A 16,718-nucleotide genomic window follows, 5' to 3' on the forward strand; every position below is an offset into this window, starting at 1 on the left:
GATTATCAAATTCAGAGCATGCAAACTCATTTATCATGTATTGTATTGTATTCTATGGAAAGGTTAGAAACTCACACCAACCAATCATAACAAGACAACAATAAATAATATTTATAACTTGGCAAAAAATAAAAATAAAAAGATTGGTTTTGAGTCCAAAAGTGAATCAAAATAACAACTAGGTGAATTGATTTCAGGAAATTGCCATGGTGACAAACTTTGTTCCTAACTAGGAGAAACAAAAAAAAAAAAAAAAAGAAGAAAAAAAAGAAGGAATAATAAAAACTTATCAAATGCTTGTCTCTGCTGTACATGCAGAGTAGCAAAATCCCATCTAGCTTCTGAGAACATTAATGTTGGATCTGCTTTCTATGTTATGCCCACAAGGCCATGACTGACATTCCTCCTAGCCCTAAAAGAACTGCAAGGTAAGACAACATTTGGAGCTTGGGTTTGGCTTGCAATTTAGGACCCATGAAATCAGCTGCTAGGAGATCCACCAGAGCCATGTAGTTCAGCAGCCCTGCAGATGCAGCATTCAGCAGCCCTACCACAATTAGGGCTGTTGGGCTGTCCTCACTGTATACATTTGACAAACCAATTCCTAGCGCTATACCAAATGGTGTTGTGACTGAGAAGAAGAACACCATGATTGATTTTATCTTCAATCCATATTCAGCCTGCACCAACATTCATCATATAATATTCATTTCAAACATGTCCTAATACTAATTAATTTACTTTCCATAGATTAATAATTAATAATAATAATCACCTGTAGTATGCATCCACCTAGACCCATTCCTTCAAAGAGTTGATGGAAACAGAGGGCAGCAATGAGTGGTCTGATTGTGCAAGGATTGTCTGATGCCCCCATTGACAGCCCAATCACCACTGAGTGCACCACAATGCCTAGTTCCAACACCTGCATCAACAGCCCAACTCTAGATTAGAGGCCTAAACACAATGCAATATAAAACCCTATAACTAAACCCAATGCACAAATTCACGTTATAGCTCAACTGGTTAAGAGCGTTTCATACTCACAACTACTTATATACCTGTGCCACAACACGATATCTCAGCAACTGTGTGTCCTTGCCATTGAGTCCACCCTCATTCTTAGTGTCTTGGACGTGGCCATGACCATGACCATGACCATGACCAACATGTTCCAATTGAGGGGTAACATTTTTGGCATTCTCCTCATCTCCACTGCGAGTAGCTGCAGCGAAAGCTTTCCTATAATGGCTCATAGAAAATGAGTCCACCATGAGAGTCAGCACAGCCGAAAGCATGGCCACGAACGTCGTGAACGGGAACTTCTTCCACGGCTTTTCGGGCAAACACACAGACGTCAAGCACTCAAACGAGTCGGGCAGCACGTGCATGTACCCTGTCGCGAGTATGACACCGGAGGCGAAAGCTTTGACGATGGAGAACAAGTCCTTGTCTGGCTGGAGAGCCGGAACTGAGCGTGAAAATAGTGGCAGGCAGACGCCGATCAAGCTAAAACCCAAAATGGAAGCTATAGCAATGAGCTTCAATTTCAGTGCTTGTGCTTTGTCATGGCACGCTCCTTTTGATTTGACCCCACATTGCTCTGATTGGTCCTGTACCGCTACTGCAGATGCATCGACCGCTATGCTGATGAGGATGATGAGGACGGTGAGGGCACGGAGCTTGGAAGAAGCCATGGCAAGCGGTGCTAAAGCAGTGATGTTGTTGGAGTGTGATACTGAAGTTGTTGGAGGGGAGCTGATTGAGATGTGAATATATATATTGGTTGGGGTAGAGTTTTAAAGGTGGAAGACTTTCTGGTGAATGTCCGGAATGCCCTTGGTGGGAGTTTTTGAGAAGAGTTTGTGGTGGTGAATTTTGGGAGAAGGAGGGGTAATTTGGAGGCGTGGACTTGGGTGAAGAAAAATTGTGGCGGGCGTGTGCTGAGAGTTTGGCCCTAGCAGAGTTTGACTGAAAATTTTATGCCACGTCAGCAGTTGGACTCGTCCTAGTCAGCCTCCTCTATGACGTGGCATATTTCCAAATGAGGACAGGCTTTGCTGAACTTAACCCACCACGTGTATTAATGCGGATAAGCACATGATACAGATCACTTAATCTAATAGTTATTTAATTAATCATAAACACTTTAATAAAATAATAAATATAATTATGTTTTTAGCTTTAACTAATAAATTTTGAAATCTCACAATTTTTCGGAAAATAAAAGAAATATGAAAATTTCAAAGGATATTAAATTCGAAAATTTTAATTCAAGTTGGCAATTGGATATGATAAGATCTTTTGCTTATCGTTTTTTTGTTGTTGATAGAATATGCTTATCGTTAAAAAAAAAAACCAACAAACTTCGAAAAGAGTTAAGCTATTGATCCGATTGGGCCCAACAAGAAGATCCAACTAATGGGCTAATTCCCAATTCTCAAGCCCTAAAAATCAGACGGTATAGAAGAGCCATGCACCGATCCAATCGAAGCCCATTCTCTCTCCGATTATGAATTTACAACGGTTACCAGTTCAGAAACAGTCTCCTTATCTTCTTCCTCTTTCACCTCTATCATCCTCTCTCTCTCTCAAACTTCACTCCCTTTCTCTTCTTTTCCAGTCTCCCTCCTCAATGCTATTATGCTCTTACTCACCAATTCTCTCTCTTTCCTTCCTTACAAGAGGTCTTTCTCTCTCCCAGACGCAATGCGCTCACTACCGCCACCACCGCCTTTCCCATTCCTCAACCCAAACTCCCGCCATTTTCGACTCCCTCCAAACCCTAATTCCAATGTCATTTCTCGTTTCCCTTTCCTTTATTTTTCACCGTATTATGGATTTTGTGTATGATCTTTTTGTTCTTTTTTGGTTTTTAGGTTGTTCGAGGAGTGAGATTCGACGGCCCGGTAGTCGAAATCGGCCAAGTATCGCAAACCGAAGACGGAGACTTGGTTATCGAGACCTGCGTCACGCGCACACTGACTCCGGCGTTGACTCTTGAGCAAGGGCTTCAAAAGATCAATGAGGTAGTTGAAGAGTTCAAGCTCAATCCTCCTTCTACTCCTAGTGGATTTCATAGGTTTCAGGTAATCAAATCTCTATTCTTTTGATTTTATTGGTTAGTCGTACAATGTACGCTGAATTGTGAATTTCACAGGTGGCTGTGCCGCCGAGTGCCAAAGCCTTGAACTGGTTTTGCAGTCAACCGGAGTCGTCTGCTGTTTATCCTCTGTTTTTCATCTCCAAGGATACAGAAAATCCGAGTTTAAAATCGCTGTATGTGAATGAAACCCGAGGAGTTTTTGGAATTGGTGCCGCAGTTTACTATACTCCGTCGTCGTTTTCTTCTTCTTCTTCTAGGATCAAGAGGTTCGTTTATGTCCCTCTTCTCTGTTGCATTCTCTTTTATATAATCAACACTACGATTTTTATCATCGAAAGTTTGCATTTTGTTATGTGTGCTATTTTAAAAATATATGCATGTTTTTTTCTTTCAGATATTTATCAAATGAGTCAACCTCTGCAATAGCTTACGGTTTTATGGATAAGTATTACGACCAAGATTCATCTTTCATGAAGCATGAAGCAGGCTCGTATTACTTTTTTGTTCCTCAGGTAAACTTGTGTGCTTGTTGATTTGACTATTTAGTTATTTTCACTTTCAAAATTTAGGATTGCGAATGGTTGAAGTTGATGGCTGTGCGGTTGAACTACAGTGAACATAACATTACTACTATTTAACATTAAGAATATTATTTTTAACAGATTGAGTTACATGAGTATGAGGGCACTTCTATTTTAGCAGCAACAATTGCTTGGAGTGACTCTTCCCTTTGTACATTTGAGGACGCCATTCATTCTTATGAGTTATGTTTCAACCAGGTATTCTGTGGTTGTAGTCTCTCTTTTTCAACTGTGCTTATGTATCTTTTCATTTTGGTAGGCTTATTTTTCCTACTTATGATGTTGACTATGATATGCCTTTTCAGGCCAGTTGTCATATTTGGCCCACAGCAAAGAGCAACCACACCACGAATATAAGATGTACTCTTAGAAAGCTCAATCTTGAGGAGGATGGAACTATTCCCATGGTATAGAGATCAAGATTTTGGATAATATAAGTAGTGTTTCCCATTGCAATAATGTAATAGTTTCCATTAAATAATGTTGAAATTGATAAACGTGGACAATCTAAACTCTTTGTTACAAGCTTACAACTCAAATTATCCCTAAAAGTTTGGGTTGGAATTTTGTCAAGGATTTTATATTTATTTGGCTGTTAGGTTTTTTTGGTTTCCATTTCTGAGTGACAAGGTTTTGTAGGTATACATGAATGCTCTGTCATCAAGAAGAAAATATGTTGTGGCTGACATCATGGCACTGGTATCCTCCCTTTCCTGGTAATTGTTCATTTTCATCTGTGGGGTTGCACTTACTATTCGTGTCTCAGATAGGAAATTAATATTGTTCCGTTAGTGTTTATTTATTTATTTATTGAAGTTGAACATTCTTAGGCTGATTGTTTTAATGTCATTTACCTTTTTTGCAGAAAGAGGCTCCATCTTCCTGCCAGTTTTGTATCAGGCTTTCACCTACCATTGCTGTTGCTAGTAACATGGTATGATACTGTCGTGTTAGTAACTTTAGGAAAGCATAGGTTCATAAATACTTTGAATGCTTATGAGCAATGGAAGTCAAAAAGACATCTTGGCAGAAGACATGATACCTGCTTTATATGCTTAAATTGAGTTTTTATTTTAATATTGTTGGAGGGAGCAAACTTGGGTGAATATTGTTCAGGATTTATGTCTCTTTCTACTCAGCTGGATCAAGCCCATAAAATGTGTTACTCAGTTCAAGATTGTGCCAACATCAATACTGTTTGGGCATCGCTTATAATTGAAGAATGTTGTCGACTTGGTTTGACGGTGAGATTAAGTATTTATAAGTCTATCTATTTCTGAATGTGGTACATTTGCCTAATTCATTCTTAATCTTCATTCTAGTATTTTTGTGTAGCTCCAGGATCAAGATCATCCCCTCTTGCTGTTGCTGCTTCTACTCATCCTCTTATTACTTGTATTGTATGCTTCGATGAGCGCTCACTTGCATTTCATGCTGTTGGTTATGCAAGAGGATCTCACAAACCAGCAGTAGTCATAACATCATCTGGAACTGCAGTTTCAAACCTTCTTCCTGCTGTAAGTTTACTCAAAATTAATCCTAAATGTGTCATCTATTTTCTGCAACTGAAATACAAGGCTTTTTCAGTGATTAAAAAATGTTTATTTATTTATTTAATTTTGTTCCTCTCTATTCTGAAACTTTGTGTTATGGTATTCAACTACTTGGCCTTCTAGAATACTTTTGCATAGTCTCGCTCTGGTTTTTTCATGCTGGAAAATGTTCTCATCCCAATTTTACAAGTCGGTGTTCACCATATATGTGTTTATGATGCAAACTGTATGATTTTATTTCTGTGTATGGCACTTTCTTAATTTTCTGCTGTTCACATAATATTGAAAAAAATGTCCAGGTGGTCGAGGCTAGTCAAGATTTCGTACCGCTCCTATTGCTCACAGCTGACCGTCCCGCAGAATTGCAGGATGCTGGGGCAAACCAAGCAATCAATCAGGTATTTAAAGTACATGTTATTTAGTAGTATTTTTATTTTTTGGTATATAAATATGCATATGCCTATGTAGTATTTGTGTGTGATATACTGATTATACTCTTAAAATTGAACGACTATGAATTTCATGGTTGTAAACCATCTTACAGTTGTAATTTCATCAGAGCATAGAGGCTGATGGCAAATAAAGGAAGTTTAGGCCTTGTTGAGTTAGAGTTATTTATTTACACGGTGACCTAGTGAACATACTTCATTTCTGTAATAGATACATCCTAATTCTCTATATAAGCAAAACATTTTAATGTAGAATTGGTACTAAGATGAAGTTGCATGTGGAACTAGTTTCAGCATTGAGATTATGGATCAATTTTTTTCTTTAGTTTCATATATATTTTTTTAATTTGTATGCCAGGTAAACCATTTTGGTTCCTTTGTGAGGTTTTTCTTCAGCCTTCCTGCACCTACTGATCATATTCCAGCACGGATGGTGCTTACGACACTTGACTCTGCTGTACATTGGGCAACCTCTTCACCATATGGCCCTGTTCATATTAACTGTCCTTTCAGGGAGCCACTGGAAAATAGCCCTAGCAAATGGATGTTGAGCTGTTTGAAAGGATTAGACTTTTGGATGTCCAGTGCCGAACCGTTTACTAGGTATATTCAAGTACAACGTGTTCATGCGTATGATGATGGTTGTGGCCAAATGTCGGAGATTATGAATGTAATTAAAGGCACTAACAAAGGGCTTCTACTTATTGGTGCAATCCATTCAGAAGATGAGATGTGGGCAGTTCTTCTCTTGGCTAAACACCTTCAGTGGCCTGTTGTAGCTGACATCTTGTCAGGATTACGATTGAGAAAGCTTTTGACTGCTTGTCCTGAAATTGAAGATGATTTATTATTTGTTGATCATCTTGACCATGCTCTACTATCTGATTCTGTACGCAGTGGGATAAATCTTGATGTGATTATTCAGGTATGCCTCTTCCTTCATGACCCACCTTTTTCACTCAGCTTAGTCTTAAGGCCTCATTGTTAACCTTGTCTTCTCCTCGAAAGCATGAGACACCTTGATTATAGTTGAGGGCAGGTGAAAGTGCAAATGCAGTAGTTTTTTCAATGTAAGAGTATTTGCAAGTCAGCAATCCTGGAAAAAAGAACTTCCTTCTATTCTATATAGCATGAAACTTAAGTTGATGATGAAAAATGTTAGAATCCGAGGAGTATTTTACTCAGTGGATTTGATGAATAAGTAACTGGTTGTTACAAAAAGGCATCAGAAACATGCAACTTAATAAATGTCACTGCATTCATAAAGAAGACTAAAGCAACTAAAAATTACAAAATATAAATAAATAAATAAATTATAATATTGATTACTTGCATTTAGAGAGACATTCTGGTAGTTTAGCATGGGCTAAATGATATTCTTGAACCCTGTGGAGGAGTTAAGATTTACATAAATCCTGTAACCATGGTTGTGGAGCATAGACTACAGATGCCAATTGCATGAGGAGCTGTTTTCTTTTTCTGTTGATTTAACGCTTTGATTTGTTTTACAAACAGATTGGGAGTAGGATTACAAGCAAGCGTGTTGCTAAGATGCTAGAGGACTGCTTTCCATGCTCTTATGTTATGGTTGACAAGCATCCATTTCGTCAAGATCCTTCTCATATTGTAACCCATAGAATCCAAAGTAGCATTGTAGAATTTGCTGATTATTTATGTAAAGCTGGATTTCCCCATCTGAGCAATGAATGGAGTGCTTATCTTCGAATGCTAAATGCGATGGTAATGGATCACAAGAATGTGGCTCTAAATTTTATGTCAAATATTTGGTGATTTTTGTGGAATAATAAAACCTCTTTTTTCTATTTTTCTTTACTGGGTTTTCCTTTGTAACTCTTTTCCTATACTATAGGTTGCAAGGGAGTTGTCATTTCAAATTTATGCCACAAACTCCTTGACTGAACCTCAAGTTGCACACGTAGTATCCGAAGCACTTTCAGCTGAGTCTGCTCTTTTCATTGGAAACAGTATGGCCATACGCGATGCAGACATGTATGGGCGTGGTTGGTCAGGCTGTAGTGATCGTATTGCAGACGTGACTTCAAAATCAGAACTACCCTGTCATATGATTCGGGTGGCTGGGAATAGAGGTGCAAGTGGTATTGATGGATTACTCAGCACAGCTGTTGGCTTTGCTGTAGGATGCAATAAACAAGTAAGTTTTTGATATTTGTCTTCATTTCTTGCAATTGCCCACTGCAAACTCACCTGGCTCTGTAAGGGATATAAATCAGCTAAGAAATTCATTTCATCGTCACTGTATGGATGCTTGCAATAATTGTCAGCTGGCACCTAGTTCTTTTTCCTATTCTCCTTTCAACCTATACAAGTTTACAATGCTTCAAATTTGTAATATGTTCAGGTGCTTTGTGTGATTGGGGATGTTTCTTTCCTCCATGATACAAATGGGTTGGCAATTGTGAACCAGAGGTAGGATGCTAATCTATTTCGTTTTTCAGGCTTGTAAGTTCTGTTCTGGTACATTGCCCCCTTTTTTTTTCCCCCTTCATTTTAAAAAAAAATCTTCTGATCTTCCTTTCATTTACTTAGAACAGGATAATGGTTAGTATACGTTGCTTCTGATCTGCCTTTTGATATCGTCTGCATGTGTGTTTCTTTTTCTTTATGTTTTCTGATAATCAGTATAAATTCTTTGTTATTTTATTGCTTTAACAAATGTACTGTGTGATGTAGGACATTGCGGAAACCAATGACGATAGTTGTAATTAATAATCATGGTGGTGCAATATTCAGTCTTCTTCCTCTAGCAGATAGAGTTGAGCCAAGAATACTAAATCAATACTTCTACACCTCGCACAATGTTTCAATCCATGAGCTGTGTGCAGCACATGGGTAAAATCCTTTGTATATATGAAGTATATGAATTTGTTTTTGCTGCTGACCATGTGATTCATGTAGTCATACAATCATACATTTCTATTTAAGATAATAACTAAAGGAAAAGAGCCAGAAGTTTCACCTTGTTGTGTTGTGTCTTTTGTCGTTATACTAATAGCTTGAGTTGGAGGTGCTTAAAGTTGCTACTTGTGAAGCAATTCAATAGCTACTTAAAATCAGAGAATAGGATTTGAGGGTGTAGGAGTAATGATCACCTACCAAGCAATGAAAAATCCTTGAAACAACATAGCATATTGGCAAGATGGGGAATGTAGAATTTATACTGCTTCACTAAATTTGGTTAGCCATAATAAAGACATGTATTGTTGTGAGTTGAGACTTGATCTCACAAGTTGTGAAATTCCAATAGGTAGAAGATCCAAGAAATATGGTATTTGGAAACTGACTAGAGAATGTGACTGAATATATGATTGTGATAGTTGAAAAACTGCACCAATGCTTACATTCTTCATCTTCGTCGTTGACTGACCATCAGCAATATGTAAACCAATTGTATCTTAGACTTTAACAGAATAATCTTTCAGTGTGATGCATCTACATGTGAAGACAAAGTTGGAGCTTGAAGATGCATTATTCACATCTCAACATGAAGAGGTGGATCGTGTCATTGAAGTTGAGAGCTCCATAGATGCCAATGCCACCTTTCACAGGTTGGTGGTTATGCAACCTTGATATCAAGTCATTGTTATCAGCTTATCAGCTGACTGCAGACATATTCTTTCTCTCTTCGGTACTTATCAAGGTTGGTGGTTTCTCTTATCTCAGTACTTTAAGAAGGTTTGCCTGCCAAGCAGCAGATCATGCGATGAGCCTCTCCTCGAGGCTTTCTGTTGAAGACTCAACAGAAGATGGTGCTTTACTTTACAGAGTCCACAGAATGGAGTATTCATCATTTAGGTGAGTTCTTTGTCGATGGAATAAATTTTGAATATTCTCTACATATGCTTACAAGGAAGGATTTGATATTTTTTTTAATATTTTCTGCTTGGGACAGTATACCACTCTGTGCTCCTCCCACTATGATTTCTGTTGATGATAATGAGACCAGGTTCTATAGAGAAGGGTTTATTTTAACTTTTTATCTTGAAGATGGAAGCATTGGGTTTGGCGAGGTTAGTTTGGTTTACTATTTGTCTGCTTAATCCACTCTTGTATTCTGTGATCATCATTTGACCATTTGTGACTTAAATTGAACAGGTTTCTCCTCTAGATATCCACAGAGAAAGCCTGCTAGATGTAGAAGAGCAACTGAGGTTTCTTATTCATATGATGAAAGGTGCTCAGATTAGTTGCTTCCTTCCTCTGCTAAAGGGCTCATTTTCTTGTTGGATATGGACAAACCTGGGAATCCTGGTAGAGCCAACTCTTTTTTGTGTTGCATATGAATTTCATATACTTGGTAGAAAAAAGCTGAAAATAAAAAGAGAATGAACATTGTCACTTTTCAAAAAGAGAAAAGACAGAGCTATGCTATAATTTATATCTTCTTGTCTTTATACCATCTTCAATAGAGTTATGCTTTAAAGAACATATGCTTATGACTGTGATACAGCCATGCACGCTCCTTCCTAGTGTCAGATGTGGTTTGGAAATGGCAATTCTCAATGCATTAGCGACAAGACAGGGTTCCAATTTATTAGACATACTCCATCCCCGGAAAGCTGAAGGAGGTATATCTGAAAATTCGTCAACAGTAAAGATTTGTGCCCTTGTTGATTCAAAGGGAACACCCACACAAGTAGCTGGTGTTGTTGCTGCACTTGTTGAAGAAGGATTTACTGCAGTAAAGCTGAAGGCACTGATCTCTCTAACTTCACATTGTTAATATTACAAACATTCTTGTCAACTTGACTCTGTTATTATGCAGTAGAGAAAAATAAATGCTTGAGTTGTGGCTTTCCATTGATTTTGCAACAGGTAGCACGTCACGGGAGTCCCTTGCATGATGCTGCAGTTATACAGGAAATAAGAAAGAAAGTTGGATACCAGATTGAAGTTCGTGCAGATGCCAATCGGAACTGGACGTATAAAGAAGCTATCCAGTTTGGCTCCTTGGTGAAGGATTGTGATCTGCAGTATATTGAGGTATACTCTGAAATTTTTGTTAACATTTGTACTCTACATTACCATTTGCCGTACTTGAAATTTTGATGATTCAATGTTGTGCCTCGCTTTCCTTTTATCTATGTACATTTAGGATTAATGATATTTCTCAATATTTTCTAAATGTTAGTGTTTGACCCTATGACTATTTATTTATCTCAGGAACCTGTTCATATTGAAAGTGATATTATCAAGTTCTGTGAAGAAAGTGGGTTACCTGTGGCACTGGACGAAACTATTGACAGTATCAGAGAACATCCACTTCATACGCTAATGAAGTATACCCATCCAGGAATAGTAGCTATTGTAAGTGGCAATTTATGCTCATTGGTATATTTTGCAATTTGATGTCTCTGTTATTGAAATTTATGACCACTTGTGAGATATGCTAATTTTACATTCCTGATTTAGGTTGTTCATATTGGTTGTTTCAGGTTATTAAGCCTAGTGTTGTTGGTGGCTTTGAAAATGCAGCAATAATTGCCCAATGGGCCCAGCAGCACCGAAAAATGGCTGTTATTAGTGCTGTATTTGAAAGTGGCCTTGGTTTGTCAGCATATATTCAGTTTTCCTGTTATCTTAACTCGAAGAATTCAGAAATATGTGAAATGATGAATTATGCATTGGCCCCATCAGTAGCGCATGGTTTAGGAACATACAGCTGGCTAAAAGAAGATGTAACGACCACTCCTCTGAAGATAAGTTGTAATCCAGATAGTGGCTCCGTAGAAGCATCTGTTGCTGATGCTGATCAAGTTCTTCGGAAATTTAAAATTAATCGCAACATAATTCATGGAACTTTTACTGGAGAGCAAGTTTGTGTATACCATCTGCCTGTAGATTCAAAGGATTTCTCTTGTTCCATCAAAGTCCACGAGATTGGACAAAGATATGATGTTAGTAAAATTTCATGTACTCTCTTTCTCTCTCTCCAACCTTTTCTATTTTCTTTTGCCATCTAAGGAGTGTACCCTGAACATCTTGTTGGCATAAATTCACATTTCTGCATTTTTGGCACTTGATATAACTACAATTTAGGATGGATACTTATGGTATCAGCTATCAGGTGTGTATGTGGTAATAATTGGTTGGTTTTCTCTGCTCGAGACTTTTGTGTGGAAGGTTATTGGAGTGACTGGGATGTTTTTGCCCTCTTGATATATTATGAGGGTAGTGATGGGATACAAGATTGAGGGATGAGAGGTGTTGTTGAGTGTTATTGCAAGCAAGTCTTTTGTAGTTCTCAGAATAAAGATGAGCAGTTAATAGCTAAATGGATTACTCTGGTGGTTCTCAATTGGAACTTAGGGATTTTCTTGGCTGATTCAAGATTGGGACATGCATTTGGTTCATGCTCTTCCCATTTCTATACAAGGTTGAGGGTGTAAGGTTGGGTAGGAGATGATGCGTTTCATATGCATTGACATGTAGTACTAATCCTATACAGCATGCTCACTGACACCAGAATTAAGCTGATGCAGGATAATGTATTTGTATTTCTTCATGGGTTTCTTGGAACTGGTGAAGATTGGATTGCTATCATGAAGGCCATTTCAGGATGTGCGAGATGCGTTGCGATCGACCTCCCTGGTCATGGTGGAACAAAGATACAGAACCATGGTGATAACGATACTACACAGGATTCAGGTTTGTCAATTGAGGTGGTTGCCGATCTTTTATGTGAATTGATAAAGCATATTACGCCTGGGAAGGTTACTATTGTGGGATATTCTATGGGAGCAAGGATCGCGCTCTACATGGCTCTGAGGCTTACTGACAAAGTATGTCTGCATTTTTTAAGATTTTAATTTCAATTTGAGCTTATGTTTCTGTGGTGTTAACAAAAGTAGGATTTTGTCATGAAGGTCAAGGGAGCTGTTGTAATATCTGGAAGCCCTGGATTAAAAGATGAAGTGGAAGGAAAAGTTCGTAGAGCTAAAGATGACTCTAGAGCACGTTTTCTTATTGCTCACGGCTTAGAGCTCTTTCTGGATAACTGGTACTCTGGAGAGCTGTGGAACAGGTGATTTTAAGATTTTTCTCATTTTATGGTGTTTGGATTCTTCATGCATCTCTAACCATATGAGTAATTTGAACAGCTTAAGAGTCCATCCTCGATTTCGTCAGATAGTCTGCACCCGCCTGCTTCATGAAGATGTGCAGAGTCTTGCAAAAGTTCTATCTGCTTTGAGTATTGGAAGGCAACTGTAAGCTTACTTGACTATTTACCGAATCTGTGATTCTCGCACAACATACATTCTAAATAATACGTCAGGAGAGTTGATGAATCTTTTCACATGTTAGGCCATTGTGGGAAGACTTAAAGCACTGCAAAACACCCCTTTTGCTCATTGTTGGAGAGAAAGATAGAAAGTTCAAGACAATAGCCAAGGATATGTGCCATGAGATCAGTGGTGGTACGGTGACTGGTGATGGCCCGCCTAATGACATTTCCGAGATAGTTGAGATTCCAGATTGTGGCCATGCTGCTCATCTCGAAAACCCTCTCCCTGTAATCAGCACATTGAGGCGGTTTTTGACAAGAGTGAACTCATCAAACCAGAAGGCCGTTTAGAGATGTAATCTTCTCATTTTTACAGTTTTCTTCAGAGATTTGGTTGCAAAAAAAGAGAGAAGAAATCATTCTCCAGAGAGTGATTGAAAAATCGCCACCTGAGAATCAACTTTTAATATTAATTTCTGAATTGAATACAACCGCAGACACTTGTTGGTCTCATCACAATTATTGAATTATTATTATTATTATTTTTTTTTGCGCCTAGGAGAACAGATGTAGATCTAAGTCGGGCTTAAGCGAGGGTCGTCTAAGCACATGCATTGGCCATCAACACATTTGAGATTTGCCCCTGCACAAATGATTCCTTGGCAGCAGTCATGAACAACAGAGCAAGCCTTGCCAATAATCTGCCTTAGGAAAGCTAAAAATGGCAGGTTAATAAATTAATTTCCAAACTATGTGGATTTTTGTCTTAGATACAAAATTATCCGATCGACAAAACTATTATTGAACAGTCAATTTTGCTATTTATATGTCTCCAGTTATTGATTTTATGGAACTTGGAGAAGAAAACTAAATCTAAGAAGACAGGCTCAAGGGATGCCATCTACGCATACACTTCCACAGTCACGGCCAGTCCAACTTTCGCCTATTTCAGGCGTCTGGACTATTTCCCGTGCCGGCGCGTCAGCCGCAAGGAAAACATCAATGCATGTGCATTTGTTGTCAATACTGTTGTCAATACAAATAACCCGGCCTTCAAAGCATTCAGTTTTATTGCAGTCAGCGGTAGTGGGACATTGTTCTTGAACCAAGTTGCTGGCTTCTGCTCTTGTTGGCAACCTTGATGTTAGTTTATGGGAGAAGAGGTGTAGGAAAATAGCTTAACTTGGAATGAAAACTTTAGTAACAAAGTAGTTTTACTTGAATGAAGCAGGAAAGGTACAAGGCTTGATTACTTGAGTTGGACAGCTGCAGTTTTCAGCTTCATTACTTGAGTGGGTTGCATGCTTATTTATATAGATGCTAAGTCGGCAATTTTGCTTGGACAAGTCGGTTGTACAGTAACCGATAACCGACTTTATCTAAGGTATTTTTAGCCACAAGTTAGGCTTAGTTTGGGATTGCTATCCTTTTTTTAAAAACAGTTGCTTCTGTTGTGCTTTGAAAATAATTAGCTGTAAAGTAGAGCAACTCCATGTTTGGTAAACAATATTTTTAAAGTGTTGTTAGTACAAAAAGCAATGTCAAAACCGTTTGGTAAATTTTAATATAAAATTGTTGTAACTGTGAATAATGACTAAAATAGACATGATGTTGAAAGTGTTATGTGCTAATCATGTGGTGGTAGTGGTTGTGGTGGTGGAGTGGAGGTGGTGGTGAAAGAGATGGAGGTGAAAGTGGTGGTGGTGATGACAATGGAGTTGGTGGTTGTGATAGTGGATGTGGAGGTGGTGGAGGAGGAGGTAGTGGTGGATGTTGGTTGTGGAGGTTGTGAACGTGGTGGTTGAGTTGGATGTGGAAGTGGAGGTAGTGTTATTTTTTTATGAATAATGGTATTTTGATAATTAAAAAATTCATTAAAGGCTCATCTCTGCTTCTTTTGAAAGCAATTTTGAAAAGTAACCCAAAGCACTGCTTTTAAAAGCTGCTGTTAAAAGGCCACTACTTTTAAAATAATCATGATATTTTATTTTTAACAAACACCTTAAATTGAATAACTTTAAAGTGAAACAGATTTTTGGCCAAATAATTCTTGAATTCTCTAGTTACAATTAGAAAAGAAAATTATTAGGATGGTTCTAGTAAGAGTCAACCATCTTTTACATAGTAATTCTCTCAATTATTCTAGAATTTTCTAGTTTTATCACACAACTGTGCGTTAATGTTTAACACTCCTTCTTAATGCACACTTGTGTTATTCCGAGCATGTTTCATAGCAGTTTGAATTTTGGTCTTGGAAGTGCCTTAGTGAAGATGTCTGCAATTTGCTCATCTGTCTTGCAGTACTTGAGCTCAACTTCTTTGTTTGTTGAGATTTCTTGTAACAAGTGATGCTTGATGACAATATACTTTGTCTTGTTGTGGAACACTAGATTCTTCACCATTGCTATATCAGACTTGTTGTCGCAAAGTATTTAAGTAGCTTTTGTTTGGCACTCTCCCATCTTCAAATATTCTTCTAAGCCATATAGCTTGGCATATTGTACTTGCTACTGCTACATACTTGACTTTTGCTGATGATTATGCCACGGTATCTTGTTTTCTTGATGACCATGAAAATATACTAGATCCAATTGTAAATGCATAACCTGATGTGCTTTTCATTTCATCCACTGATCTAGCCCAATCACTTTTTGTGTAGCCAAATAGTCTTGAATCTGTAGTAGGCTTATACCATATGCCATAGTCAATTGTGCCTTGCAAGTATCTTAATATCCTCTTTGTTGCTCCACAATGTATCTGGCTTGGATTTTGCATAAATCTTGATAGTAAGCTTATCGCGTACATGATGTCGAGTCTTATTGTTGTCAAGTATAGTAAGCTCCCAATGAGACTTTTGTAAACTGATTCATCTGCTTTACTTGATCCATCTTTCTTTCTTAATTTCTCATTGGTGATAAGTGGAGTAGCCATAGTCTTGCACCCGTACATCTTGAACCTTTTCAATAGATTCTCAATGTACATGAAGATTCCATCTTCTTCTTGGTTTATCTCAATGCCCAATAAGTAGTGCATCAACCCAAGGTCACTCATCTTGAATGTTTTCATCATATCTTTTTGAACTCTTGAATAATTTCTTCATTGTTTTTAGTGTATAGATGATGTCATCCCCATATAGAGAGACGATCAATATATCGGAGTTACCTTCAGTTTTGGTGTAGAGAGTAGGCTTGCTTTTGCTCCTCCTGAAGCTTGCGTTGATGAAGTGCTTGTCTATGCGGCTATTCCATGCTCGTGGTGCTTGCTTGAGTCCGTACAAGATCCACATATATTTCTTCTTTGAAATGTAAACTTTACATTTGGCTGATAAATTCTCCATTTATTTTGAGCTACTAGTGTTATTAGTGCTCTTATAGTGTCAAGTCTTACAATTGGTGCAAAGGTCTCGTTGTAGTCTACCCGGCTGCTGCGAATAGCCTTTAGCTACTAGCTTAGCCTTATGCTTTTGTATTGATCCATTATGATTAAATTTGGTCTTATAAACCCATTTAACCCCAATGATCTCTTTGTCTTGTGGGCAATCTACGAGATCCCACATTTTATTTTTCTCTATTGTTTTGATTTCTTCTTCCATAGCTTTTCTCCAGATTTCTTCTTTTACCACAACTTCAAAAGTTTCTGGTTCTATAGTTATAAAGTTGCAAGTTTCTTATATATCTTGGAGTGATTTAGTTCTTTGTTATGGTTTTGGAGAGCCTTCATGTTGTATGGATGGAGGAGTTGTTATAGATGGTGGAGTCGTACCTG

General features: G+C 38.0%; 2 protein-coding genes across 6 annotated transcripts; one reads left to right on the plus strand and one right to left on the minus strand.

The window, feature by feature from the left end:
- Positions 1–104: 104 nt before the first annotated feature.
- Positions 105–1,733, minus strand: LOC103341992 (fe(2+) transport protein 1-like). Its single transcript, XM_008245546.2, has 3 exons — positions 1,062–1,733; positions 776–925; positions 105–680 (listed from the first exon to the last, which is right to left on the minus strand). Exons 1-3 carry the CDS (start codon positions 1,695–1,697, stop codon positions 375–377), a joined length of 1,092 nt encoding a protein of 363 aa, XP_008243768.2. The 5' UTR covers positions 1,698–1,733; the 3' UTR covers positions 105–374.
- An 812-nt stretch (positions 1,734–2,545) lies between these two features.
- On the plus strand, positions 2,546–14,199 carry PHYLLO (2-oxoglutarate decarboxylase/hydro-lyase/magnesium ion-binding protein). Of its 5 annotated transcripts, XR_016124392.1 has the most exons (30): positions 2,546–2,796; positions 2,880–3,089; positions 3,161–3,372; positions 3,501–3,618; positions 3,769–3,885; positions 3,993–4,094; positions 4,327–4,386; positions 4,553–4,621; positions 4,827–4,931; positions 5,010–5,204; positions 5,540–5,638; positions 6,048–6,614; positions 7,205–7,429; positions 7,560–7,862; positions 8,070–8,137; positions 8,402–8,560; positions 9,151–9,276; positions 9,392–9,523; positions 9,621–9,738; positions 9,824–9,979; positions 10,179–10,421; positions 10,544–10,711; positions 10,892–11,035; positions 11,164–11,625; positions 12,211–12,510; positions 12,595–12,752; positions 12,829–12,936; positions 13,034–13,308; positions 13,513–13,681; positions 13,790–14,199. XR_016124392.1 is itself a non-coding variant. In XM_089046726.1 (28 exons), the coding sequence occupies exons 1-28, from the start codon at positions 2,644–2,646 to the stop codon at positions 13,302–13,304; spliced, it is 5,199 nt and encodes a 1,732-aa protein (XP_088902852.1). In that variant the 5' UTR covers positions 2,546–2,643; the 3' UTR covers positions 13,305–13,511. The 5 variants fall into 5 exon arrangements, 4 of the variants coding, with proteins under 4 accessions (XP_088902852.1, XP_008243875.3, XP_088902850.1 ...); XM_089046726.1 differs by lacking the exons at positions 13,513–13,681; positions 13,790–14,199 and having other exon boundaries at positions 4,776–4,931; positions 13,034–13,511; XM_008245653.3 differs by lacking the exons at positions 13,513–13,681; positions 13,790–14,199 and having other exon boundaries at positions 13,034–13,511.
- Positions 14,200–16,718: the final 2,519 nt, after the last annotated feature.

The sequence above is a fragment of the Prunus mume genome, linkage group LG2, assembly GCF_029339155.1.
Source record: "Prunus mume cultivar Tortuosa linkage group LG2, ASM2933915v1, whole genome shotgun sequence".
Lineage (NCBI taxonomy): Eukaryota > Viridiplantae > Streptophyta > Magnoliopsida > Rosales > Rosaceae > Prunus > Prunus mume.

Coding starts and splice junctions, on each gene's coding strand:
- LOC103341992 (XM_008245546.2), bottom strand. CDS start 1,697: ATGGCTTCTTCCAAGCTCCGTGCCCTCACCGTCCTCATCATCCTCATC. Junction 926..1,061: donor GATATCGTGTTGTGGCACAG/GTATATAAGTAG, acceptor CTGTTGATGCAG/GTGTTGGAACTAGGCATTGT. Junction 681..775: donor TAGGTGGATGCATACTACAG/GTGATTATTATT, acceptor ATGTTGGTGCAG/GCTGAATATGGATTGAAGAT.
- PHYLLO (XM_089046726.1), top strand. CDS start 2,644: ATGCTCTTACTCACCAATTCTCTCTCTTTCCTTCCTTACAAGAGGTCT. Junction 4,387..4,552: donor TGGCTGACATCATGGCACTG/GTATCCTCCCTT, acceptor CCTTTTTTGCAG/AAAGAGGCTCCATCTTCCTG. Junction 10,712..10,891: donor GTGATCTGCAGTATATTGAG/GTATACTCTGAA, acceptor TATTTATCTCAG/GAACCTGTTCATATTGAAAG.